Raw genomic sequence first — 27,363 nt, 5'->3', positions numbered from 1 at the left:
GCCTTAGGCCCAATCTACACTAAAATGTTAGGTCAATCTAGCTATGTCACTAAGGGATGTGAAAAACTCACCTAATTGACCTAGCTACCACCTCTCAGGGAGGTGGACTACCTACACTGATGTGGGAGAACCTCTCCCATTGGCATAAGTTGTGTTACGGTAGCCTTTCAAGTGTAGAAAAGCCCTTAGTTCCCTTTCTGTAAAATAGGGGTGTAACTGCACCCATTCTGTGTGATTCTCTGTCCCCGTCTCGTGATGGCTGTGCCACATATAGAGATTGATGAGCCCGAAGCTGTCAGATACAAGGATTGAACCTGGGACCTCAGGATCTTAAAGCATGAGCCTCAAATGCTTGAACTAAAAGACTCTGTTAGCCATAGAAAATACGACAATAGCCCTTAGTAATTGACTAGTACATAGATACTAGTACAGCTCTACCTCACAGGGGATTTTGTGAGGACAACTACATTAAAGATTGTAAGGCACTCAGTTACTATGGTAGTGGGGGACATAAGTACTTTAGCTTCAGGACTTTAGATAACAAAATAAAAATGCCTCACTATTTTTGCAGGAAAGATATTCCCAATCATAATTGAAGGGGTGCTTAGGGTGTATTCAAATAGCAAGGTAGACTTATGTATATAGCTAAGTCAAAACTGATAAATTCTCATGGGCGGCCCCAGTAATACCATATTCTGGAACCAAGACAGTCCAAGCAGCTAGGCTGCATGCCAGAGACCTCTGTGGAAGCTGGGATAGAGGAATCCTCCCCCTGAGGTTGCAAAGTGACAGCATAACTTTTGCACCAATGCAATTAGAGCTTCCAGCCTTCAACAGCTCCTACAGCTGGTGTGATTGCCTCTTGCACAAGAGAAAATGATGAATGGCGCTCAACAAGGACATTATTATATGTGTTGTTGTATCAGAATATTGTGCTCTGGGGCCCAGTTTTCACAGATGTTGGAAAGCATAATCCTAACTGAAATTAAAAGATGCTGCAGGTGCTCTGCATCTCTGAAAACCAGGCCACTGATGTTCTATAAATTGAACTGAGTGTGTAGAAAAACTGGTCTGAATCACAACATTGTTTAACTTTTTGGATGTAGGCTGCAAACCAGGTGGAAAAAATTACTTACCAAGGACAAGTAATTGGGATTCGGCTGTGACACTGTCCAGAGATGTACTAGCTACACAGGTGTAAATGCCTTGATCCTCTAATGTCACACTTGATATGAACAACGTATCCATTTCAGGAATTATCCTTCAGGACAAAAAAGAAATTACATAAGCATGAGAGAGAAAATTGGAAGAGAAGCACATTACTGATAGATATTTTTTTCCTGTAGGCCTGTTCATGCATGCCTTTGATAACAGACACATTTGGAGTAATACAGTGGTGGTGTATGTCTGTTATTTAAAATTGTGTCTTAGCTGCAGATATATTACACATTGTACTTTAGAATATTACTTTTGTAGCAATTTAGAGCTCAGAGTTAGATCCTCAGCTGGTGTAAATGGCATGGCTTCATTGTCTTGAATGGAACTATGCTGATTTACCTCTCAGTGAGGATCTGGCCCTCAGTCTTTATGCATGTGCTCAGTCATATTATGTGGTGGAGCGTGGGGGGCTGTACTTCTTCCGTGACTAAAAAATAAAGGAGTTGTCCATTCCGGACACTTCATAGGATTAGGGGCCCAATCCTAGTCATATCAAATTCAACGGCAAAACTATACAGAGAGCAAAATTCAGCCCTCATTTCATTCATTCCTATGCTTACGACACAACCACTCAGAAACACACTGCTTTTAATGTATACTATTTAAACTTATTTTCTAGCTCTCGTTAAGCATTAGCACCCCAGTGTTGAACAACTGGGGTGAAATGCTGGCTCCGCTGATGTCAATGATAAAACTCCCAGTGCTGCAGTGGAGCCAGTATTTCACACTTGGATGAAGGGTAGGCAGCCAAGTTTGATACTTCATTGTGTAGGGTGCCTGCCAAATGAGACATACTGCACCACTGGATAGCAAGTATACGTGAACCTACCTGTGAAGCTTAGTTCAAAAAAAAAATCAAAGCTTTAAAATATTTGAAAGAACACAGGTACATTCACAAAAAGAAATGTACTGTATGAACAGCTATGATATGCACAGACTTGGCTTAAAGCTATAAAAACATCCTATCCGTAGGGAACAAAATTAACCATGCTACACATAACACAGTATTGTTTCAGAGTCAAAACAAGGAGAGGTTTTTTCTCAAGATTACCTGCCATCTTCTGTGCTGTTGATTTGCAACTCATCTCCATCTTTCCTCCAGGATAATTTAAAACTTTGTTTCAAGTGCGAGTCATATTCAGACTGACATTTCAATAAAACTGAATGTGATTTCAACACTTGTGGGTTTTCAGGAGTAACAAGAAGTTTTGTAGCATCTGGTTGATCACAGAAAGATACTCTGATTAGCAATATACAGGTGATTGTCCTACATTTTCACCAAGAAGTTCAAATGCAGAAAAAAAACCATAGGAGCAATATGCTGTAGTTTTTCTACATAGTAGTCAAATTAAGGAGGAATGTTTTTGATTTGAGGTTGGGCTAACATTTAGTGTACTATAAAAAAATTTTCCTTTCAGTTCAATTCATATCAAAGAGGATCATACAGCCAATCAGGAGTTTATAGGAAAATATCACAGGTGAACATCCTAGCTAATGGTCTGTTACAATATATGACAAAATAAATGAGACAGAAAAACTTGACTATAATTTTTATGCCCAATCCTATTTCAAATAGACTTTGGCAATGACCCAGAGAAAATTACAAACGAATTAAAGTCAAGTGGGGAAAAATATCACAATCAAGTTCGTTATTTTAAAATCAATCTAAATAAAGAAACAGAAGAATAAGTAATGGAAAGCAATTGGCTACATTGCCATACAGTGAAAAGTAGTTTTGTGAACATTTCATTGTGTGTTCTCATATTTATAGTCTCTCATTAATTTCTAAACAATTGTGTCCAGCTGACAAGTAAAAAGAAAAGGAAGAAAACAAAACAAAACAAAACCGAACTACAAAACCTGCAAAATCATCTTTGGCTCAGAGTCAAACTGCAGTCTTTCCTACTCATGCATCATTAGTAGTTCTTCAGGCTACACTAAACTCTCTATAACATGTGCAATCCATTGACTTTAGATTATGTTCTCAACTGTACCTGTCCAACCCCATCTTCCATTTCAACACACACACACACACACAAAACTCCAAAACCTGTGTTGAAATGGAGTTAAAGATGAGAGTGCATATCAGTAATTTAAAAGTAACACACACTACAGGAATGCTATAATTATTCCAAAAGCCAAACATTACAAATCCAGCATATCCACTGAGTCTCGGGGCTGATGAGAGGAAGCAAACCCTCCCCTCGACAGTACTCGGGCCAATATAGGAATATGGAAAAAAACTCCTTCCCAGTCTCAAAAAGGCTACTAGTATAATGCCCACAGCAAGTACCCCAAACCCAGATCCTGCTCTAACCTGAGAGAGTAGAGGGGATTATCATTCATGTTGTTGCAACTTGGCAGGTGCCCAGTGAAGGTACTCATGCACTAGGAGGTCCAATCCTCTGACAAATTGCAACTGGTGGTAGAGTTTGGAGAAGACAACCCCTAAAGAAGTGGGGAATGGGGTGGGAGGTTCTTAATGTCTGGTACAGTAAGGGCCTAATACCCATGCCCTCAACAATCAAAAGAGGGGAATGGCAGTGGGGTTGCAGCAATGCTGCTGGAACCAGGTTAATGATATGGAAGTGGATGGGATGAGGGCCGTGCTCCCCAAGGTGGTATGGATTACAGAAGGAAGTTTGATCTGCACTGGACAAGTTATTGCCAGATAGTTCCCAGATGTGTTAGTTAACAAAGCCGTGACCCAGTTAAGCCGCATTCCTTGTGCCTTGTCATTCTTTTTGCAGAGCCCAGGACAATGTGAGGGTCATCCATTCATGGGGGAAGAACCATGCACAAAATATGTAAGAGTGCATACCTTGTCTTGATTCTTGGATATTCCTTTCATTAAACCTTGCATAGTTGTCCCTTGCATCATCCATACATGATGCTGCTTCTTTTGCTGGACTGGGTCCTTCTGAATCAAGTATTGTTCATAAACCATGTGATAATTTTTGATGCAATTACAAGAAGCAGAATATACCTCTGTTTTGGAATACATTTTCTCTAAAGCTTTAACATGTTTCAAAGATGTGTCTATTCATAAAATGAGAAGTTACCTCTGATACCCAGATTGGCAGTGATTGCACTTTTTCCAACCAAATTTGTCACCCAACAAGTGTACGACCCAGAATCTTCTTTCTGTGTCTCTCTGATCTCCAAGGTGCCATTTTCATATACAGTGTACCGCAGACCTTCAAGTGGCATTGTGCTGTCATCCCTCATCCTAACAGTATAATAATGGTTACCAATTATTTTCAAGTCTTGGAACCAGGCTTTCACACCAGGAGGAATTTAGGTTTAGTGATTATTGCAAAGGAATAAGAAGAAGATTTCTGGATTCTGTTCCCAGCTATGTCACGGAGTGGCTGAATATCTCTGAACAAGTCACTTTAGCCACACCATGTCTCAGTTTACCAGCCTATTGGATATTACAATACCTTCCTCAAACAGATGTTGTGGAGTTTTCTAATCTTTGTACAGCATCATGCCTTGAGATCCTTGGATAAAAAGCTTGTTTAAGTCTACCATACTGATATTATCTTATTCATTATTAAATTTAACTCAAACATGATGACTGAAAAGTTTCAATGTGTTTGTACAGCTAAATAACATGTTCAATATAAAACCAGAGATTTAAAACAAGCAGCAGGCAAACAGTTATCAATGGCTTACCAAGTAATGACAGCGGAAGGTGAAGCAAAAACTTGACAGTGCAAGAAAGCATTGAAACCAGCAACTGTGGCATAGTCTTCACTGTCTGAGGTTAGCACTAATGGAGCAATATCTGCAAAACAGAATGTAAATCAGTTATGTTATGATTTGGAGTTAGAATCAAACATGTTATTTCTTAGATCCTCTTTCCAGTGCCCTCCCTGCCACTAGCCCCACAACAAGTACAAGTAACTGGGCTGGTGCAAGAGGGACCTGCACAATGAGGAATCATTCCATCTCTGGACCCTCCAGCTGTCCTACCACTGCTCAGTACAACTGCAGCTCAGATGCTTTGGCAGCTACTGCCACCAGCTCATAAGGGTCGATCGCTGGTGCATCTACTTAATGAGAAATTCATTGCCATACTCTCTCTTTATACTGTGCTCCTTCTCTGTAGCTAGTCCCTGGGTAATAGCTCATCTTAAGTGATCACTCTCCTTACAGTGTGTATGATAACACCCATTGTTTCATGTTCTCTGTGTATATAAATCATCTCCCCACTGTATTTTCCACTGAATGCATCCGATGAAGTGAGCTGTAGCTCACGAAAGCTTATGCTCAAATAAATTTGTTAGTCTCTAAGGTGCCACAAGTACTCCTTTTCTTTAAGCACCACTGTGTAAACATAACAGGAGGTTGGTTCTATGACATGCCGGGGCTGTAGGGCCCAGGACATGCTCCAGAAATCTTGGTCTGGATGCGGAAACTACATTAGTTCTGCTGCCTATGGAGACCGCTTCCACTAAGTCAATTCCCAGCATTATGATTGTTTCTTAAATGAACAAATTGATAATAAAAATTGAAGTTCCAGATTAATGATCTGTGTAATAATATAATTGTACAGTTAAGGGCACAATCCCCGTTCCACATCATCGGTCTCAACTCAACTATCAGTTATTGTTTTATTTAATAGAAGTCTTTGAGCGAGGCACAATTCTTAAACTAGAGTGTACACATGAGTCATTCTGTGCTTCCACTAAACATATAATATCGTGCATGTGACACAAGGCTCTTTGAATCAGATTACATAATAAATTGCATCTCTTCACTTTTTGGACCAATGCAAAGTTAAAATGAACTTGTTAGAATCCTGAGGCTAATGATGAAAGCCATAGAACAACAGCCAGCTTTGGTAAAGCATTAACAACTATGGGCCTGATCGTACAAACTTTTACTCCCATGATTTATCCTCAAGCAGTGATGGGTGAACAGGATTGGGTCCCTTGGCAAAAGCATCCTTTCCATAAATAATCTAATGTTGTGGGATACTTACTTAAAACATTCACATTGGCAGTGGCAAGGATGGCACCATGCTTGTTAGTTGCCTCACACTGATATACTGCACTGTCCTGCAGTTGTAGGTTGGTAATGCTGATCTCCCCAGCGGAGACTCTGCCCCTATAGGTCCGTTCTTGAAAGGAATCAAATGATGTCAGTAGGATGAGGAATGATCAGCACTTTGAGTTCACAGAGCATCTCTGAACGGCTTCCATTTCAGATGCATGTTAAAAGGGCAAGTTGCATTTTCAGGATTAGGCTAACAGTTCCCCAACCACCAGAAAGCTGCTCTAAAGCATTGCATATGTCATCATTCCCATGGAGAAAAAGAAGTGGATAACTTGGCTTGCAGTAACATGTTTATCTACAGAGACATTTTACCTATGACAGAAATAGCATGGTTTATATTTTGTATGTGTGTGTGCAGATTTCCAGAAGCACCTAAGGCATCCGACTACCCAGTTCTCATTAAAAAGAATGTCCAAATCACCTAAAAAACTTTGAATTTCAGCCATACTGTATGTTCTTTATACCTATATACACAGTATGATGGGATAGACCAGGGATTAGCAACCTCTGGCGCGTGGCCCGTCAGGGAATTCCGCTGGCAGGCTGGGACGGTTTGTTTACCTTCAGCGTCTGCAGATTTGGCCGATCATTCCAGGCCAATGGGTACTGCAGAAAGCGGCGTGGGCCGAGGGACATGCTGGCCTCCGCTTCCCGCAGCCCCTATTGGCCTGGAAGAGCAAACAGACATTGCAGGTAAACAAACATCCCGGCAGATTTCCCTGATGGGCTGCGTGCCAAAGGTTGCCGATCCCTAGGGTAGACAGTGTCCTGGGTAACTTGGAGTGAGAATGGATGGACCACGCTGCAGATTGGGTCCCTAAGAGGAATTCTGATTTTCTCAGCTAGAATGCATTAGAGGGGTTCAGCATGCAGCATGCTATGCTGGCTAGTTCAGGTGTGTCTGTGACAGAGAGAGAGAGAGACAGACGCATGGCCTAACCCTTCCCCACTCTCATTCAAGCAGATAGTGCCAGGGGAGGAACAAGAAGGGAGCAGGGCCTTTACTCTTCAGACACTTTGTGGCTTATCTCTGTGCTAGTCTATGAGTCCTAGTGGGGCCCTAGTATTGTAAGAGTCTGATCCATGTTCCTAAAGATGAGAAACATACGCTGACTGGACATGGGCTTTAAATTACAGTTGTAGCTTCCATATTATTGTTGCTTTAATTCTACTCTCTTCATTATCACCATGAAGTATTCACTTTGGCTAAACCAGACAAATCAACTGTCATATGATGCATTTGGATTTATGCACCAACTTTGGTGCTGGGAGTATAGTATATGCTAATATTGTCCAGCTGTCTGAGTGTAACCTACACACCTTCTGGGTGTGGTGTTCTGTTCCATCTAGTGGCACTGAGACCACTTAGAGAGAGAGTTAAATGAGTCTGCTCTACAGCCTTAGCTAACAAGCATTTGGCTTTTAGCTTATGCAGTAGAGGCTCATGCACTAAGCACCAGAGGCCCCTAGTTTGATCCCACCCGCCAACAACCGGTGTTTGTCGGCGTTGTATGAGCACACTATTTTGTATCCTTACTTACTATCAATAGGCATCCCATTACGTTTCCACTTTATAGTTGGCTCAGGTTTGCCAGTAGCTTCACACAATAGCAAAGCAGTTGACTCTATGCTGTAAACATCACTTGTGGGTTTCTTTATCCACCGAGGAGGTTCTGTTAAGAAAGAAAATAACATTTCAGCAGATTTTACAACGAGTAGGAATAAAAGTTCATGAAGATGCTGCTATCACTAATGTCTTCCAGAAGATGGCACACACGATCAACTATTGCAGAGCAGATTCTCTCTTAAAGGATAAATATATTGTCTTATTTTATTTTGATTTATAAAATGATTCTACCAGAGAAATTAAAATAATATATACACCATTCTCATACTCCTCTGTTTAGATGTTGTTTGTTGAAATTAAATGCCATGGAGAGGCTGTTGGAAGTGGACAGTGTTTGAGTGAAAATGCCAAGCTGTAAGTGCAAAGCTAAATGTTTGTGCACAGGAAGGCTGGTGAAAATGGCAAGGTTGCTTGGTTTGATATTTTCAGAAACACCCTCAATATGGAACTCTTAACAACAGACATGCAATGTAACCAATGTAATGAAAATGCAAATATCTATTCAACCCAAATCCTCCCCTTGGATGTAATCATGTGGATTCCATTGACTTCAATGGGACCTGGATATAGGTCTCTGATGGAAGAACCTGCAGTGTTAAGAATATTTTGGTGACTCAGGGAATGCAGGGGCTGAACCCAAGCTTATCTCTTTGCATGGACCAGAGAGGTTTCCTGGGATTTCTGACACCTTTGCATCATCCTCACAATAGCCAGACAACTGGAATCCTAGGGGTCTGATCCAAAGATCACTGAAGTAAAAGGGAGTCTTTCTATTGACTTCAATTGGCTTTGAAACAGGCCCTAAATGTTCAAGATAGAGCAGTCACCACTCAAAAGTCAACTGTGCTAAAAGTTGTCCACATGATGGTGCCAGAGATGCAGTGCTGTACTGACATATTTCCTTGTTCTTAGAACAGGAAGTAAAAACACTATGTTTATGTTAATGAGGAGAATTGAGTGTGTAGTGTGGTGTTTGTTTTGGTAGGTTTTCCTTTTCTTTCTTAAATATGTAAAGAGTAAACACTGCTATGTATTCACATTAGAGAAGGTCAAAGCAGCAGGTCTTGCACCTGGAGCAGAAGATGGGGAGATCCTTGGTTCTTATGGGAGTTTGTTCACAGTATGGAATCAGTCAAAGGTCTGTCTCTTGCATAGACCAGCAGTATTGAGAACTGGAGTTGTTAACCACAGTCCTCATCCTAGAGCTTTAGGCAATCTTTTAGATATTCAGGTCATTAAAGGTCTTGAAGATAAGGACCAAGACAGAAATGAGATGGTGACAATACGCTAATACAAAGGTTCCTAAAATGTACCCCAAGATCACTGGTTCTCGATGGAGAACTGCTGATAGTCCAAAAGAGGCTGTCTGCCACATGATGCTAGCTACTCGTCTCTTGCTGCTCCGTTGAATTAAAGGAGAGCTAAAAATACACAGCCTAAGTACTTTCCTAATGTTTTTTCAAGTAAGAAACTGCTAGAGTTGCCTCATCGATGTTATGCAGTTGTGAGTCTATCGGTGTCCATTAGACAATTTCAGTATTAAAATGTAGTCCACACCATGAAGACACTAGAGAAGCCCTTCTCTATTAGGAAGCGGCGCCATGCTGCCTATTAATATATCAAATGCAATGGATGCAGCATCAAATATGAACGTGCACCACTTGCATCTGCAAAATGCCACATTTATGCCAGCAAGTTGCTGATTTGTGCGAGCAAGATGAGTAAAGGCAGCCACCTCCATGGGCAATTCACCCCTCTTAAAACAGCTGCGAATGTGGGGGCTGTGATTACAATTGGCATGTGTGTTTTTTTTTAAATGATGCCCCTAATTATATTATATTATTACTATTATTAATTACTATTATTCTGACAATAAAGACTAGACACCCCAACCAAGATCAGGGTTATGATGCCAGGCATTGTGCTAGTTAAAAGCTTCAGAGGTTATAAGCATTTTAAATTTGGGGGGAATATATTCATAAATAAAAGTGTTTGAAATCATGACAATTTGTGGGGGGTTTTTTAAGAACCTCTCTCTGCTCAAACAGCAACAACAGGCTTTTTCTGTCACCATTCTAATTTTCCAGGCTCCATCGCTTTTCTAAAAGAGAGATTAAAATGTTCAAGCAGTCAAACAATTTTCTGGCTGAACATTTCCATATGCTTTGTCATAATTGCCTGAATCTTGGCCCTCAAACTATTGTAGGATTAGTAAATAGGCTGCCTGCAAATGCCATTGCTTGAGAATGCTGTTATGAAGACTGGGGTTTTGTTTGGGCATGCTTAAGTATCAGCAAGAGGACACAACGTGGAAATGAGAGCTAGATTCTGATTTATACTCTAGCAATAGGAGAGAGAATGGGCAGAAGAGCAGTGCTAGTTGTTGACATAACACTAGTTAATGGCATGGAGAGTAATTTTTCTTACTTGTTTAATTTTCTCTCCCTATACACATTCATAGAGGAAAAACTGTCACATCCTCAGATGTGGCATAACTCCACCAATGTCAATAGAACTACACTCATTTACACCAGTTGAGGAGCTGACCCTGTCATGTGCGCAGAGAGAGAATGAGACTGAATATGTGGCTCTGTGATGGATGTTAGTGACATTTATTGGTTTGAAACTCTAGAAAAGGAGAATACTTGGGTTCAGTTGTGCCTAACGTGTTGCATGGGAGGAGACTCCTAATAGATCTAAATCCTATTAGTGGCATCAATAGACATTGGTTCTAAGCAGGGGAGAGGGGTTTAATAGCTCTCATAAAAAGCATTGTTTACATGGAAATAGCGGTTTTAGGTTTTTGGGGACTTGCTGGTTAATGAACAGAAACAATAATTCATCACAAAGCTTTTATCCCTGTAGAGATCTGTGGTCAACATACTGAACAACTTAGTTAATGTTTTTTCCCTTGTATTTTACTTTTTGAAGCTCCTACAATTGCTTTGAGGGCTTCAGTTTTTACAGTTGAGAAAACCACAACCAGATTGTTAAAATATTCAGCTACTGTAGAGACGTTCCAAATCATCTGGAATGATTTTTAAGAGTCAGCAACTTCCATGACAGGAGCATGTGAAACTTCTCCAGGCCGTGGTGTCCTATTCCTCCCCACTTTCAGGAAGAGAAATAAATATTATACAAAACAGGGTTGTGTCAAATGACAGGGCGTGATCAGTCACATCATATGACAAAATGCTGTGTAGATACCTGAAAGGCTGTTCTTCCTCTCTGGTTGCCTGCCTATGGAGAAGTGAGGAGAGACGGGGAAGTGAAGATTAAAATCGAGCAGCTGGCAGAAGTGGATGGCTTAATAGCGTAGGAGCACATTTCTCTCAGCAAAGCGGAGTCTCTTTTTTATCATGGCAAGTGAAAAATGTTTTTGCTGAGTCTTTCAATTATGTTTCAGTATCTTCCTTCCAGAGCTATTTTGGGTGTCTTACCCAAAATAGCAGCTATATTAGCATGGCCAATAGTAACATTACAAAATGATAATATCACTAAATGTTGTACTCTGCTCTATGGGGGGAACTGTGAGCCCTGCTGTGTGCCTGGACACAGCAATACGGGGGAGTAAGGAGTCACCACATGGTCCTGCATGGGCTACCCACATCCCTGGAGCTTTCTTAGTGATGGAGGGAGGAAGAGCATCTGCCAGTAGGCTGATAGTCCCCCTGTGAGCAGGTGATGGGTGAGTGGGTCACCCAATGCACACATGGAGCAATAACCTGCTACAGAAAGGGGAATGGTCCACATCCCTGTGCCCTGGAACAATGGGAAGCAAAAAATCACATTGTGACTTTCACATTCTGTTGCTACTCTATTCCTGAAGCAGCAACGTTACACGTTGCCCTGTCCTGGGGCTGGATTGCCCTATTAACTCTGAAAAAGAGGCATTTATCTGCAAACTCATTCTGTTACTCATCTTCTGTGTAAATATGGGGCAATGCTTTTCTAGACTTTATTTTGACCCTAGATTGTTTCTCACTTTTGATTTACAATGGAAGTGTTTTGCATTGTTACCTAACCCAACCAGTTTGCTTGATGCCTATTGTAAGATACTACACTGGCTGGTTTTATTACTCAGTTTCACCTTCGCCAGCAAATAAATAAATAAATAATAACGGATAGGAAAATGCACACATCCGATTTCAAAAGAGTTACACTGGAGTAACTATGTGCTTTGTTATGCTATTATGTGATATGATACAAGTCACTATTTTAAGACTGAATCTCTGCCATGATGCCTATGAAGAAGTGCTAGCTGCCAATTGCTAGGTACACAGTGAGCTGAGACTTCTGTTTATTGTGTCATAGTTTGCTCCATCAACTTGTGCTCCACCCACCACCATTTGTTTGTTTCATCCACATGGTACGTCTTGTCATAGCATAGACTGCAAGCTAAACTGGGTGTCAGGGAACTTCAAAGAAGCCACAAGCCTCTAGTTCTTGGTTTGTACTGGACAAGTAAGTTCCTGAGCTTTCTGACTTTCCTGGGTATGCACCATGCTTTATACTGTGGTGCCCTAATTCTTGAGCTGTGTACCTAGGTACTATCATCATATTATTATTTGCCTTGCAAAAGCAAAGAAAGGCATTGTGCTTTATTATTAATCATGGTTTGTTAAGAGTTGACAGTGTCCTTGGCCTATGGAGTTTACTACCTAAGTAAATCCAGAAAATACACTGGGAAACTTCAAATGTGATGCTCATGTAAAATGATTCACGTGGGCAGGAAGGGGGGTGTTGCTGTCCCTGGAGATAGAACCCTGGGCATGTTGGCCACTCAATGGCCTGCGTGGAAAGAACCAGAATGCTGCAGCAGACTCATAAAACCCTTTATGTGGTTCAGCCACTACAGGTCAACAAAGCTATCCAGAGTCAGCAAGGGCGCCGCTAATAGAGCAATTGATCAACAATGTATTATTTTAGTGAAGGGCTGTAGACAGCTGTTTGTGGAGGCATCTTACTGGTAGGAGCTGGCCTCTCTAGCCTTTGTGGAATCAGAGATACAGTTTGCAGATCTAAAGTTAGACAGGCCCCCATGCTAACGTACACAGATAGTACAGGAGTAACGATAACATTAATGAGTGAGGATATAAAAAACTGCTGGGAGACAGATTAGTAAGGATTACAAAACAGAGCAAGTGGGGAAAAGTAAGTAGATAATGAGTTCCTTAGCTCCTGGGGAAGACTGTTTGCTTTTGCAGTCAGAGTTACAGTCACTTAAATTGTCCTGTTATGTAAACTTTGTGAGTATTTTATTAATATTACAAGTTGTGAAGGTTTGTCATGTGAGACACTGGCTCATGTCACGTCCCCTTCAGCTACTTCTACCAGCTAATGAAATTACTCCTTCATGCCTGTGCTTTTGACACTGAAGATCATGGACACTCCATCCCTTTTGATGAGCCAAGGTAAGTTCATTTGGGGATGAGAATGTCACAGGGAAGTGCTCTAGTGAAGATCAGCAATGGCAGGAAAAAAGTAGGCATGGGTAGGGATTAAAAGAAGAATGATATCACCAGGTGCACTGGAGAGGAAGGAGTGGTTCCAGATGTGTGGGGTAGTGTGACAGTAGAATTTGGGTTCTGAAGAAGATGTGGCCAAGGGATCATAAAGATAAGCAAAATCAGCAGAGTAAAAAATGAGTACTGGAGTGTACCACTGTGGCAGAAATATAGGTAGCAGCAGAGTCCTGCAAATGAGGCTGATACATTTCAATACAATGTGGTAGGAAATGAAGCAGATTGTTCAGCTGTGATATTTTGAGAAACCTGGAGGGGAGTGAGGAAAGAAAACTGCAGTAATCTAGCTGAGACATCACTGACACCTTTCAAATGGTGGCAAATATCATTAAAAACACAGAGATTATTCTTTGTGACTACGTTATGTTCCCATTATTGAGGCCAGCATGGTTTCCTCTAATTTTTCCTTTCTATGCAAATGCTTTGGATTTATCAGACAGACCTTACTCTAAGGATTAGGAGTTATATTTGAATAAAGTGTGTAAGAGCCAGTCAAAGTTACTATATTAAAAAAAAAGTAAATTATACCTCTGATAGTTTCATAGATTTTAAGGCCAAAAGTGAACATTAGATTGCCTAGCCTGAGTTCTGCATAACACGTCACAGAATTTAATCCAATAACCTGTGCTTGACTAAAGCACATCTTTATATTTTAGATTACTGAAAAAAAATCATTTTACATGAAATGTAATGCTACACTGTGCAAATATAAAATCTTAGGGCCAGATCCTCAGCTGGTATAAATCAATAAATCAAATCCACAGACTTCAATGAATTGTGCTGATTTACACCAGCAGAGATTCTGACACCCCTGTTTATTATTCAAAATCTAAAACCCATTAAAATATAAATGGCACCTTCCACATGAACTTGAAACTCATGTTTCACTCTCCCCATAGAATTGCTTGCTGTGCACTCATAAGTTCCTTCATCTGCTGCAGATACTTGTTCTATCTTCAAAACCTTTCCAAAACTTTCTGTCACTGCTCTGTCCTTGGGCAAATCTCTACCAGCCATGATCCAGTTAAGATGTGGAGTTGGGCTAGCAGAAAAAGAAAGAAGATGTTGAGTTTAATTTAAAAAAAAAAGTTGTAACATTTCACATCAGTATAACTACTGAATGTTGAAGTTTATACATTTCCCTTTGTTAGATCATGATTTCAGAATTCTCCAAATGGCACTCCTTTGTGTGCAGAGCTATCCATTTTACTCATTGAAACATCCTGGCTGGAGGTTTGATATGGTCCATAGCTACTGCCTGTTGTTTAAAAGGGACCTGTGTACAACAAATCCTTTGCAGCTGACAGTGGGTCACAAAACAGGTTTGCATCCCTTGTAAACATATTGGCATGAACTGTAGTAGAGGCACTGAAGCTTGTTTTGTCCTGTTCCATAGGGACTTCTTGCAGACAGACAAGGGGGTAAAGACTTAATTAAAATAACTCCGCTCTGTACTCTGCCTGATTAGACAGGGCTAACCGCATGTCACAGATGGCTGAAAAAGCTACTTTATATTTTTAGAAAGTTAGGAGCGTGCTCAGAACCAGAGACACTGAAGAACAGGACAGATTGCTGTCTGAACATTCCCAGCTGGGTTTCCTGACCCCAGCACCACACATGATACATATACCCAGTGTCATATCTGCTTACTCTTGTGTCCATCTGTTAAGATGGCAAAATGCCCAGGCACAAGTTACTCAAAGCCCCAAGTACCGAGAAATTATGTTCTTTTATGAACAGCATGGATAATAGTTCAAGTGTCATATTTTCTGCAAGAGAGTTCATCCCTGATATAGTAGTGAAACACTGACACTATGAAACCCCTTACATTTCATCAACACCAGTTTAGATCTTTGTACCATCTAGAGGAGGTTGCCTGCCATTTTCTAGATCAGGGTAAAATCCTCCGAGATCACAAAGTGGTCATATATTTATTGCCATTAATTATTTTTCGATTTACTGGTCCTCATTTTCTGAGTTTGAAACTTGTCTCAATCTAGCCAAACTAGTTCCTCATTGACATTTGCTCTCCGCATAGAACAGGGATTAACTGCAGGGATGAACTGCAAGGGGAGGTAGGTTGGGGGAATATACTTAGAGTCCATCGAAAATTTGTCATTTTTTTTTCCAAAGAAAAGTACCTTTTCGACTACAAGATTTTTTTTTTCCATCTTGGCCTAATTTGTTCATGCTTTGATGTAAATTTGTTTTGTAATTCATCCCCAACCCAACTTTTTTTGTATACTTGAAAGAGGAAATACTTTTTTCTCCCATGTCATGGGAAATTTTGAATGAAATGTAAATGTAAAGTGTTGGTTCCTTTTTAAAATTTTTATGAAGTATACTTTCCTTTTCTCCTACCTGCTTTAATTATTATACGGGGAAAGTTTTATGAGGAAATTTGCAGAACAAGTCCCCATACTGTCCTTGTTTCAACCAAAGTGATCGGTTCCTTACATTCCTGAGCATAAAATTTACACACATATTTTTTTAAAGAATCCATCAACTGGATAAAAAGGAAGTTCACAGGCACAGGTGGCAGTGAACTAGACATGGATGTATTGCAAAAAGGAACAAGAACCCATTACAGTTACTTGGAATGAATCCAACAGAGATGAGTTGTTCACATGCTCTCAGAAAATGGCAACCAATTGCAAAGTCATAATCTTGTCTAGTCAAAGAGTGAGTGATGCCCTTTCAAACAAGCATGGACAAACAAGATGCCCCAAACATGTTTGCTCAGGCAGATAAACACCCTGATTTTGAGGTTTATAGTGGGAGATAATTGCACATGCTTTAATATGGATCATTTATCTGCCAACCACAGTGAGCACACAAGGATGTGGAGTTCAACAATACAGGTTGTAAACATGATGATTTAAACACCCCTTCAACAGAGAGCTCTATCACACATCAACCAGGAGCAAATGTGTTTTCCCTGTTAGGTTTAATGGCTGTGGAGGGCTTTTAAGCTTTACCTAGTTTTCCTCCCGCAACTCTTTTTGGGTAGAAAGTTGCACACATAAGTACAAGGTAAAAAGTGGTGATCAGGACGGAGGGCATAGGTAAACCTGATCCCATGCTGATGAAAGTACTGCTGTACGGCGGCCAAGTTACCCCTGCCCACTTGGAGGAATCAGGGCTTAGAGGAGTATTCACAGCTAAACGCCACATCATCATCATAAGGATTGCACTTCAATCATGTCTGCTTAGACTTTCCGATTCCCCACTCATTTTCCATCCTGCGCAATAAGAAAGATGGCATACCACTGCCGGTCTGTATCTATTTGTTGCATCTTGTCTTAGATTATAGATTCTTTGTGGCAGGCATGGTCTTTTTGTACAGTGACAAGCACAATGGGGTACTGGGCCAGGACTAGGGCTCCTTGGCACTATGGTATTACCAATACTAATAATAATGGGGTTTGAGATTTCCATTCAATGCAGAGGGCTACGCCTAGGCCTAAGGATTAGTTATACCTGCATCCATGCATTGAAATTGGCCCAAATTAAACTTGAACACTCCCAAATATGAATCTATATCTAGTTTTGCAGATGCTCCTTATCTTTATCATGGGCCAAACCGAAAGCCCTGAATCAAAATGCCCCTAGTCTTTTACTCCGTTGTTGGGTTTGTTTCTGAATGGGCATCATGGAAGGCATGAATCCTTGTACGATGGTGCTCAAGAAATTGAAATCTCATTGAAGGTGGAAAAGCTCAGGAATTTATTGATACTTAATCAATACTCTGAATTGGCCATGCTAGAAAAGAAAAAAAGGGTGGGTTTTTTTGGAGTCCAAACTGTGGAAGCTGAATCAATTCCTAATACACTCAAAAGAATAATCCAATGCAGTGAGCTGTAGCTCACGAAAGCTTATGCTCAAATAAATTTGTTAGTCTCTAAGGTGCCACAAGTACTCCTTTTCTTTTTGCGAATAGACTAACACAGCTGCTACTCTGAAACCTTTCAAAAGAATAATAATTTTCAGTGGTCACCATACTGGAACATCTGCGAAACCAGTGATCACAGGATGAATAAACAACTGTGATATGCCAGTTACTATGGTAAATGATGATTCTTTAGTTATAGTTGTCTATAACCTGTACATTACTCACTCGCCAACAGGAAACTTTCTCCATTGTAACTCTATTCCAGTTTTCAAAAAGTACAATTTATGTAAAGAGAAATTTGGTTTAAAATTATATACTCTGTGGAGAATGTATAAAGGTCCTTCCTTTTGCTCTAACTTTATTTCAGAAGGTTGTTAAGTGGGTGCAGTACTCACAGCCCTTCAGCAATGCATTCAAGTAGTAGAACTCCCCCTTTGATGACAGTAACTGATGAGCTGCTACCAAAAGATTCGGGTGGTATCAGTATTTTGGGTTTTCTTTCCTTGATGAAATTAGCTAAAAAAGAGAAAAGAAAAGGGTCAGACCTTGTGAAGTAAGGTGATTACATATGCCCCTGAATCATTCTGTACCCTCTAACCAGTGCTAAAAATATTGCTTTGGTCAGAAGATTTCTGGAATATTCATTCATTCATTCATTTTATTTATATTTGTGGTATTTTTCTAAAAGACCTACCTAGGGCTCTGTTTTTTACTTACATTCAAAACACAACTATAGTAACAGGAATAAAATTAGAACCTTCTCTTCCTCAAAACCAGAGCCCTGAACCTGCAAACCCTTAAACGAATACACAACTTTACACTCATGAGGAGTTTCTTTCCATCAGGCTTCCAGGGCTGGGCAGTGGCTAGGCTAGAATCATACAACCGTGGGGGATTCTTTCTCTGGCTGCTACTGTTGATGTCTTAAAGAGGCAGACCAACCCAGAAGATGTTCGGGGGAGGCTAGTCCTGAATTATGCTGGTACAAGAGATCCTGGTTGCTGACGATGTTGGTTGGGAGATGGCATTCTTAAAAGAGCCAGAGTTGCAGCTGCACTAGTATGACTCCCAAATGGTATAGGGTGAAGGGGTGTGTCACAAGGGAGCTGGTCCCTCTGAGCAGAACTGGGCCCAACTCCCCTGGGTCAGAGCAGGTAAGCCAATTAAAGGAACCTGAGCTATCCCTGTGCCTATTAAGGGTTACCAGAGGGGAGGAAATGGGAGATGGAAGGGAATGACTGGGACAGGCCATGCCTAGGAAAAGGAAGGAAAACCATGGTGGAGTGCAGCTAACTCCTGTGATGGGTCCCTGGAGCAAGGGTCTCAGGGCAGCAGCCATGGGGCTATTGCTCCAGGAAGGGAGCAGAGCTGACTAGAACCGGGATGCTGCCAGGAACAGAAGTACCAGAGACTCCAACGAGAGCCTGAGAGAAAAAGAGAGTTAAAAGGCTGTTCTCTGTTGTTTTACTTGACTATGGTAAGAGGCTAAACCATCCTAAAGGAGACTGGGTGTGGCAGCGAGTTTTTGGAAGCTGGGAAGAAGCCGGGTGACAGGGTGGCTGGGCCAGATGCTCTGTTCCAACTCTGCTGAAATCTCTTCTAATCCCTCCAAACTAAGATCCAAGTCCCATCTCTCTAGCTGACAGCCTAAGAAGAATTCGGCTTCCCACCTCACATGCCCTAAGAAGTGTGCTTCATCCTCAGACAACCTCCCTGGTTCCCAGTCAATTTTAAGAACCAGTTCAGAATTTCCTGCCATGCCTTGAAAAAACTCTATTTTGGATTTGCTCTAGCCTCTCTCATGAATCTTTCTTCTATTCTCATGCCTGCTCAGCTAGTATTTGCCTCCTCTCTGCTTTCTTATTTCTCCCCTCACCCACACACTCTGACCAATGATGGTGAATGAGTGTTTCCCTTGTCTGTTCTTGCCATCTGGAACAGTCTTCCTAATGTCTTTCCCCTTCACTAACTTTACATCGTCTTCTAAATCTCAGGCATTATCATATCTTTTGTCCTTTGCCAGCAACTTAGAATTCATCTTCCTTCTACAGTTGCAGAATTTACAAAAACTCACGAATGCATTTGGGAATACACTGTTCATAACAAAACTCCTTTTTACTGTCATGGATTTCAGACAACCATTTACTCTAGACTGCCAACAAAAAATCAATTGTTTCTTTGACAATACATTTTAACCATTTATGTTGTTAAATGGCTATTCAGTAATAATTAATAGCCAATATGTCATTCAAATGTTTACTGATTCTTCAATAAAAGCGATTTATTGATAATTTGGTAATAGATCATTTCTATCTTACAAGCCAGTGTTCTTCTCCCCTTCTTTAATTGCTTTGGGTCTCTTTGTACAGTATGCACTACACAGACCAGTGACTACATGTGCTGTACACAAATGTTCGCCCACATATGCCTAGATTTTCAGACATGAATAGCATTCTTGGGTGTCTACCATGAAACATCTGAAAAGGGCCTGATTTTCAGAAACTGTTCAGCATTAGTCCTCTGAAAAATCAAGTCCCTCTCAGGTGTTCTTAGGTGGGCACTCCAGAAACTGAGGCACTCAAAATCACTAGTTAGTTTTGGAAATGATGGACTTAATTTTAAAATATATTCTCTCTTGATAACCATGTTTGGGGAAAAATAAGGTATTTGGTAGAACGGGGTAGAAAATAGATTTTCTATCTCATGAAAAGTTTTTGTTTTGTACCCGAATTGGAACAAAAAGCCACAATTTCGATTTTTTTCATAAAATGAAATAACTCCCAAAAATATCATTTTGAATCACTTGAAACATTTTGTTTCACTAAACTGACCCCCCCCCCTTTTTTTATATTGACTCTTTATGGTTCAATTTGAAAAAAATTAAGTAAATTTAGAGGAAAAAAGCTTATAATACATAAAAAAAATCAAAACTTTGAGATTGAAAACTATGAAACAGGACATTTAAACATTTTAATAGCTTTTTCCTTTAAAAAACAAACAACATTTCCTCAAAATCAATTGATTTTGTGAAAATGTTCAGTTTTGTCAAAACAGCATTTTCCAGTAGAAAACTTTCATTTAAAATCTTCCAACAAGCTCTAGTATTTGGGTTGAGAATCCAGATATATTCTGTTAGCTACACACCCTTATCAATTCTATCCATATTTTCTGCTATTGTTACATGAAACATCACAGCATATTCTAACACTATCTGGTCATCATAGTTCCTGCGTGATTTTTTTATTCATCTAGCTTGAAGCTCCTTCCCTTGAAATCACTTTTTTGATCAGCAAAACTGCCAATTCTGAAAAATAGTTTCTATTTGTCAGGACCACTTCTCTGAACGCTTTATTTCACATGGAAGAGAGATGCAGTAATGTTAAAAATCCTGCAGACCTCAGTCAAGATAGTAAAGACTGAGTCAATACTGATGCATGTATTCCTTATACCCAGCAAACATGTTAAAAGTATTTCCTCAGCAGTAACAGTATTTCATCTAAATTGATACAATATTTCATTTTCTAAAATTGCAGATTACCCAACACATTAAATAGCTCTTAAGTATTCTCATTGTAAATTCAAAGGCAAAGAAACAAACAGGTACATTCAACTCACCCTTAGTAACAGCAGCATTAGGTGAGCTTGAGTCATTAGTATGTTTAACTGAAATAAACAAAAAATGAAAACTAAATGCAAATGGAATAGTTGATACAGATTAAAAGGTCAAAAAACAAACAAAACATCAACCAAACAAAAAAAAACCTACACAAAATGTTTTCTTAAAGGAAATGTAAATATATTTTATATAAAACCACCAAAAGAATATAATGCAAATTAACACAGACAATGAATTTCTGTATGTATAAAGAAAACAATAAAAAGATGTAGAACTCAGGAAAAGATTCACTAGAAAGTGATTTTATCAGAGTTATGTCAAATAAGATTGATAGGTTCCTAGCATTCATTAAAAGATTCTATCCTTAATTCTTTCTTCTTTGTTATTTATCTGTTTTTTCTTGCTCTCAGACACAATACCTCAGTAGGGGCAATCTGGCCCCGATCCCACAAAGCACTTATGCATGTGCTTCACTTTAAGTACATACATAGTCCCATTGACTTCAACAGTAATGTGCATGTATTTAAGTGGTTTGCTGCCCTGAGGCCAGAGTGTTCCAAAGCCTGCAGGATGAAGTCCTCTAACGTGTGTGTGACTGGAGACATTTAAACATCTATAGAATGCAATATCTACTTCTGATATTTTACTTACAATTAATATCCTAAAACATAGCACCATAGAAAAGTAGGTTTGGAAGGGAACTTGTAAGGTCATTTAGTGCAGCCCCCGTTGCTGAGGCAGGATCAAGTATACCTAGATCAGTGGCTCTCAAACTTTCCAGACTACAGTACCCCTTTTAGGAATCTGATTTGTCTTGCATCCCCCTCAAGTTTAATCTCATTTAAAAACTACTTGCTTCTAAAATCAGACACAAAAATACAAAAGTGTCACAGCACACTATTACTGAAAAATTGCTTCCTTTCTCATTATTATTATTATTACCATATTATTATAAAATAAATCAATTGGACTATAACTATTACATTTTAGTGTATAGTATATAGAGTAGTATAAACAAGTCATTGTCTGTATGAAATTTTAGTTTCTCCTGACTTCGTTAGTGCTTTTTACGTAGCCTGTTTTAAAACTAGGCAAATCTCTAGATGGGTATCTGCAAACCCCGACTGAACTACACACCCCTCACAGGTTTTTGTCTCATTTATTATTCAAAATCTCCAATGACAGGGATTCTACAACCTCCATTGAAAGTCTATTTCAGTATTTAACTATCATTACAGTTAGAGAGTTTTTCCTAATATCTAATCTAAGTCTCCTGTGCTTCAGATTAAGCTGATTACCATTGTCCAACGTTTAATGGATATGGAGAAAAAATTATCACCATCTTCTCTATAAAAGCCCTTAACATATTTGAACACTGTTATCAAGTCCCCACTCAGTCTTCTTTTCTCAGGACTTAACATGCCTAGGTTGTCTTTTTTTTTTTTAATTTTCCTCACCATTCAGGTTTTTCTAAACCTTTTATAGTTTTTGTTGCTCTCCTCTGCACTCTCTCTAATTTGTCCACAACATTTTTCAAGTGTGGCACCCGGAACTGGACATAGTACTCCATCTGAGGCCTCAAGATGGATTAACCAAGTATTAAGGTATTTGAACTTAGTATTATTAATTATTTATCTGTTTACCCCAACAAGAAAATATACCACTTGTAAATTAAATATTGAGGCGTTCATTTGGGAAGAAAATATCCCTGATTTTTTAGGAAACATAAATCCCACAAAGTCAGATATTATTGAAACCAGAAGGTGTCTTAAAGGGCACAGCCAGCTTAAAATAATATATATTCTGAATTGATTTTTAACATATTTATTCTTGCAAGTGACACTTAAAATTACTGCAACTGAATGAGTCAAGCAAAACGGGAAAGATCTTCAGCTGGTGTAAACTGTCATAGCTCCACTGAGTTTAATGAAGCTTTGATTTCCACAGCCTGCGAACGTGGCCTACCATATTTTCTCTGATTTTCTTTTTGTTTGTTTGACTTCTTTCAAAAGCACAATCTCACTGTTTCCTGTAAATTCTGTATATAGAGTCACTTTGTTTCCTTTGTTGTTTGAACTTTGATACACAAAAAGAGTAAGAAAAAATAAATATATAGGAAAATGTAATTGTAAAACCATGAAATTGGCAGTGGGACTTAGGTGCAGGTACAGTCTGAAACTACCTTTTTCTCACTTTCGGAAACCGAATAGATTTGAAGTATCTGGTGTTCTTTTAATCTGCAAAAAACTGGGTAGCTACAATGCCCACGAGTCAGAAAACGAACAGCTCCATGTCTCCTACTCACCCTTTCAGTCAGGAAATGGAAAGCTCCTTTCATGCCATATTATACTCAATTCCTTTGTGCTTTTTACTTCTTACTAGAGACAGCCATGCAAACAAGTTTTCCTCTTGCTCTAGAGTAGGAATACATTTCCTATGATTGGGAAAGCATTGAAACCCAGTTCTCCACTCTCAAGATCATGAAAGTTGATGCTTTTGTACCTTATAAAATAATGGGGTTTATGAGGCTTTTTTCTAAACAACAGGTGATTTTGTGCATTTAGAGACAGAGGGACCATTCATAACTTCTGTTGATTTCTACCTTCTCTTGAGCACTATCAAAAATGGGCAGGGATAATCTTCTACTGTTTGTTCAGTTCCTCTCACAAATGGGCACCATCCTTGGCTGGTGCTTGGGCACTACTGTAATATACTGATTACTATTAATAGAAGTGAAGACAAATGGTACCATTGGCTCTCCATGGCTGAGCTCAGGAACAGACTTGTCAGATACAAACCAAGAACTCTATGCTATGGCCATTTTGAAGTTCTCTAATATCCAGTCAGCCAAGCAAGAACCTTGTTGCATAACAGGACACCTAGAGTACTCCCTGATCATGTTAACTGCAGCTCCCTAATGTCATTCTCCAGAGCCCAATTGCCATATCCAGGCAAACCCATGCCCAGGGGAAGAGGCAGTATGGAATGCCTAATCATCCACTCAGTGGCTGAGAAGGGAGTTGATTTCCTGGATGCATCATGATTAGATTTCATAGCTGTGGAGAATAGGAGGAAGACAATAGCGCTTTTGCAGCCCAGCAACTGCAGAAGCTTTTTATCAGTTAGATCTAGCTCTCAGAGTAAGGCTTATAATATAGGGATAAGCATATTAACATGTATTTTGTTCAGAGAGAAGAATCATGTTAGACTCATGGCATACATTTTCATTCAGTGACAAGGGGGAATTAAAACAATTTTTAAAAGACTTACTACGTGTAACCATCAGTGTCATTGGCATTTTCTGTACGATTGTCCGCAGCCTGGGAAATGCTGCAAAGCAACAATAATCACTTCGACTGTCATTTTCTTCCACATTTGCGAAGTATAAATCTCCCTTAAGGCTCATGGAGACCCTTTCATCTTGTGGAATGTGTTGTAAATCTAGCAAGAAAAAAAATATTATAATATGGTTATGATATCCTGCCATCCCCCAATATGACTATTTACACTTCCTGTCATGTGTTTGCTTTCAGGTGCAGAATAGAACTTTGATTCAAAAGAGGAAGGAGGTGCAACATAACCATAATCTCTGTGTCCTTTTACAGTCATGGGAATGGGAGTTTATGAAACAAGAACCTAGGTAAACTTTCTACAGAAACAGCATGAATTCTCTGGAAAGTCAGTTTTGTTCATTTACTTTAATTCTGTAATTACTAGGGGATGATGCAGTGAAAATCCCAGCAAGTTTCAGTGCTACAAAGGCTTATAATACTGCCATGGATGCCTTGATTTCTAGGTTTCCACTGTGCAGAACCCAATCTTATCTGTAACTACACCTTATAGAAGTAACTACTAGACCATGTAAAGATTGTGTTGTCTCATTGTCAAACCAGCCAAATGTAGAATTCTAGTCTGGAATCCTGTCTCTGATAGTGATAACTCCTAGGGGTGAAATCTGAGTCCCACCAAAGTCAACGGGAGTTTGCCATTGACGTCTACGTGGCCAAGATTTCACCCTAGACATTTAAAGAAGAATGTGACAGAATCCCCTAACATAGCCAATTATGCAATAACCAGACAACAGAAGAAGGTTATTCCTAATCTTGTCAGTTAATGGTTGGCTTACCTTCTGAAGCAGGATGGTTTATATTACTGGTATATTTTATCCACTTTACTGTAACTGAACATTCTGATTATCTGTGTGTGTCTAACCCTTTCTAAAACCCTGTTGAGCTCTTGCACTCAGTATTATCTTGTGGCAACGAGTTTCACAGGTTAATTAAGTGTTATGTTAAAAGGCATTTTATTTCATCAACTTCAATGTTTTGCCTTTCAGTTTCATTGTATGTATATTATGAAAGGTACAGAAGACGACCTGATTCACCTTTCTTTACCATTATTACCAGTACCTTTCCATGTGTCTAACCATTCTTATTACCTATCTCTTAAATCTCTCTGCTATATCCTTTTTTGATATGTAATGACCAGAACTAAACAAAATATTCATATTGAAGGTAAACCTTTGATTTATGTAATGGCATTACTACATTTTAAATATTGATTTATATCCCATTCTTTAAAAAACTCTGGCAAAAGTCCCATGTGACTTCATGGGGTCTGAATTTCAATCCTTATAATACTGCTTGTTCTTTTGATTGCTGTTGCACATTAAATAGAGGCTTTCACTGAGTTGCCTACAATGCCATCCATATATTTTTCCTTAGTGCTTATACTTTTAATTTTCATCAGTTATGAATTTGTAATGAAACTGATCTTGATAGGCATTTTAAGAAAGGCCTGTTATGTGTTGTGTCATCAAATGTTACTTACCAATATTCATCCAATAGATATGCAAAGGTGGAATTCCTCTGGGAGGATTACAGTGCAAAACAACAGCATCACCATACTCTACCTCAATTGGCTCAATCTTTTCTTTTGGGAATTTTGGTACACCTATGACAAACACAAACAGTTTCCTTCATTTTCTTATCCTTAGTCCCCTTTTATACAAACAGCACATCTACCCCATATCCTTCCTTTTGTTCTCTGTATTAAGTACTATTATTATGTGCATAAAAGCAAAAATTGGCTAGGCATTTTTTGAAAAAAGAGCAAGACGACAAGATTCCAGCAAAAGAGTTTGTAATACACAAAGAACAAAGGAATTGGTGTAATGGAAAGGAAAGTAATGGTGATGTTAAGGGGAAGTCTGGCATAAAATCTGCATGTATGACTCTACATCAGCCCATCTTGGTACACATTTTTCCTCTATCCTCCACTAGTCAGGGGGCATGCTGGAGGCTAGCAAGGGCAGGACTGTGGTTTGATGATCCTCGCTGGCATAATAGCTCCCAGGGAACTATAAGGCAATGCAACTTAGAGCAGCCTTTAGGCAGCTGCTATAACTTGTGCAAGGGGCTGGCTTGGTGCTCAGTCAGCCACAGAATCAGAAGAGGCAGAAAGGTAACTTAGGGTGATCTTTGCTTCCCCCTTTCTCAGGTGTGCAAGCTTTGCTGTGGCACAGCTGCAGACTGACCCTACATAATCTTTAGGGTCTGATCTTGCTATCCTTGTACATGTAAGCAGTCCTTTTGACTCACATGCACAAGGGCTAATGGATCTAGCTCTTAAATACAGACCAGTTGATCCAATAGTTTAGGACCTGACTCAATTGCCAAAATTCACTGAAGTCAATGGAAACCCACAAGGACTGCATATAAAAGATGGGAACAGCAACCAGCCCAGTTGCAAACAGCCAGCTGCAAACAGAAACAAAGAATTGTATCTTGTTTGTCAGTCTCATGCGAGCACCCCCACTGAAGGCACTGGTGCTACATCCACAAGTAAGGTGAGTAAGATTTGATCCTGGAATGAGCATAGAGAAGCCACAACTCAACAAACAAATTCATTTGTTAAATGTAATCACTCTTTAAGCAAACCAAGTTGAGACTGTTTCAGGGCAGACACTGAATCCTGCTTACATTTGAGGCAAGTTAAAACTGGTAGAAGGTGCAATTCGTAATTAAGCAATAGTAAAAGAATGAAATAATCATGGCTATCAAGAGCCAAAGGGAAATATTAAAAAGTGCCAGCTTTGCATACCAGTTATTAATGTGAACTCCAGTGCAATGCAACTGCATATTATAACATGTTTAAATGTCAAAGCTCATCTGTGCCAGATCCTCAGCTGATGTAAATCAGTATAACTCCACCAAATTCAATGGGCTGTGGTGATTTACACCTTCTGAGATCTGGCCCATGGTCTAGGAATAGGTTACAAGTAAGGAACTGAATGATTATTGGGGATTTTACATACAAATATTACGAGATAGATTGAGACTGTGGTCTGTGTAGTTCCATAACGAAGCAGGATCTACCTGCATCTTAAGTTTGGATGCAGAAGAGAAAGCAGAGGCTGTGT

The 27,363-nt window shown here is 39.6% G+C and overlaps 1 protein-coding gene across 11 annotated transcripts in view; it reads right to left on the bottom strand.

Moving 5' to 3' along the window:
• The window catches only part of CHL1 (cell adhesion molecule L1 like), a 214,912-nt gene that overhangs the window by 47,305 nt on the left and 140,244 nt on the right, over nt 1-27,363 (bottom strand). For 9 of the 11 annotated variants that reach the window (XR_005293999.2, XM_038410055.2, XM_043518858.1 and 6 more), the window contains 11 exons: nt 25,773-25,895; nt 24,213-24,383; nt 20,942-20,989; nt 17,722-17,842; nt 14,292-14,476; nt 7,824-7,955; nt 6,209-6,346; nt 4,897-5,008; nt 4,281-4,447; nt 2,270-2,435; nt 1,137-1,261 (listed from right to left, as the gene is read on the bottom strand). Coding sequence is in view for 10 of the 11 variants with exons in the window: in XM_038410055.2 (XP_038265983.1) it covers nt 1,137-1,261; nt 2,270-2,435; nt 4,281-4,447; nt 4,897-5,008; nt 6,209-6,346; nt 7,824-7,955; nt 14,292-14,476; nt 17,722-17,842; nt 20,942-20,989; nt 24,213-24,383; nt 25,773-25,895 (1,488 nt within the window). In the remaining variant the exon portion in view is untranslated. The remainder of the gene's footprint in view (nt 1-1,136; nt 1,262-2,269; nt 2,436-4,280; nt 4,448-4,896; nt 5,009-6,208; nt 6,347-7,823; nt 7,956-14,291; nt 14,477-17,721; nt 17,843-20,941; nt 20,990-24,212; nt 24,384-25,772; nt 25,896-27,363) is intronic. The other 2 variants (XM_038410060.2, XM_038410059.2) reach the window with 1 other exon arrangement.

Source organism: Dermochelys coriacea, chromosome 7 (genome assembly GCF_009764565.3).
Source record: "Dermochelys coriacea isolate rDerCor1 chromosome 7, rDerCor1.pri.v4, whole genome shotgun sequence".
NCBI lineage: Eukaryota > Metazoa > Chordata > Testudines > Dermochelyidae > Dermochelys > Dermochelys coriacea.
Note: the sequence above shows the minus strand (reverse complement) of the source record. Positions and strands in the feature narration are given on the sequence as shown.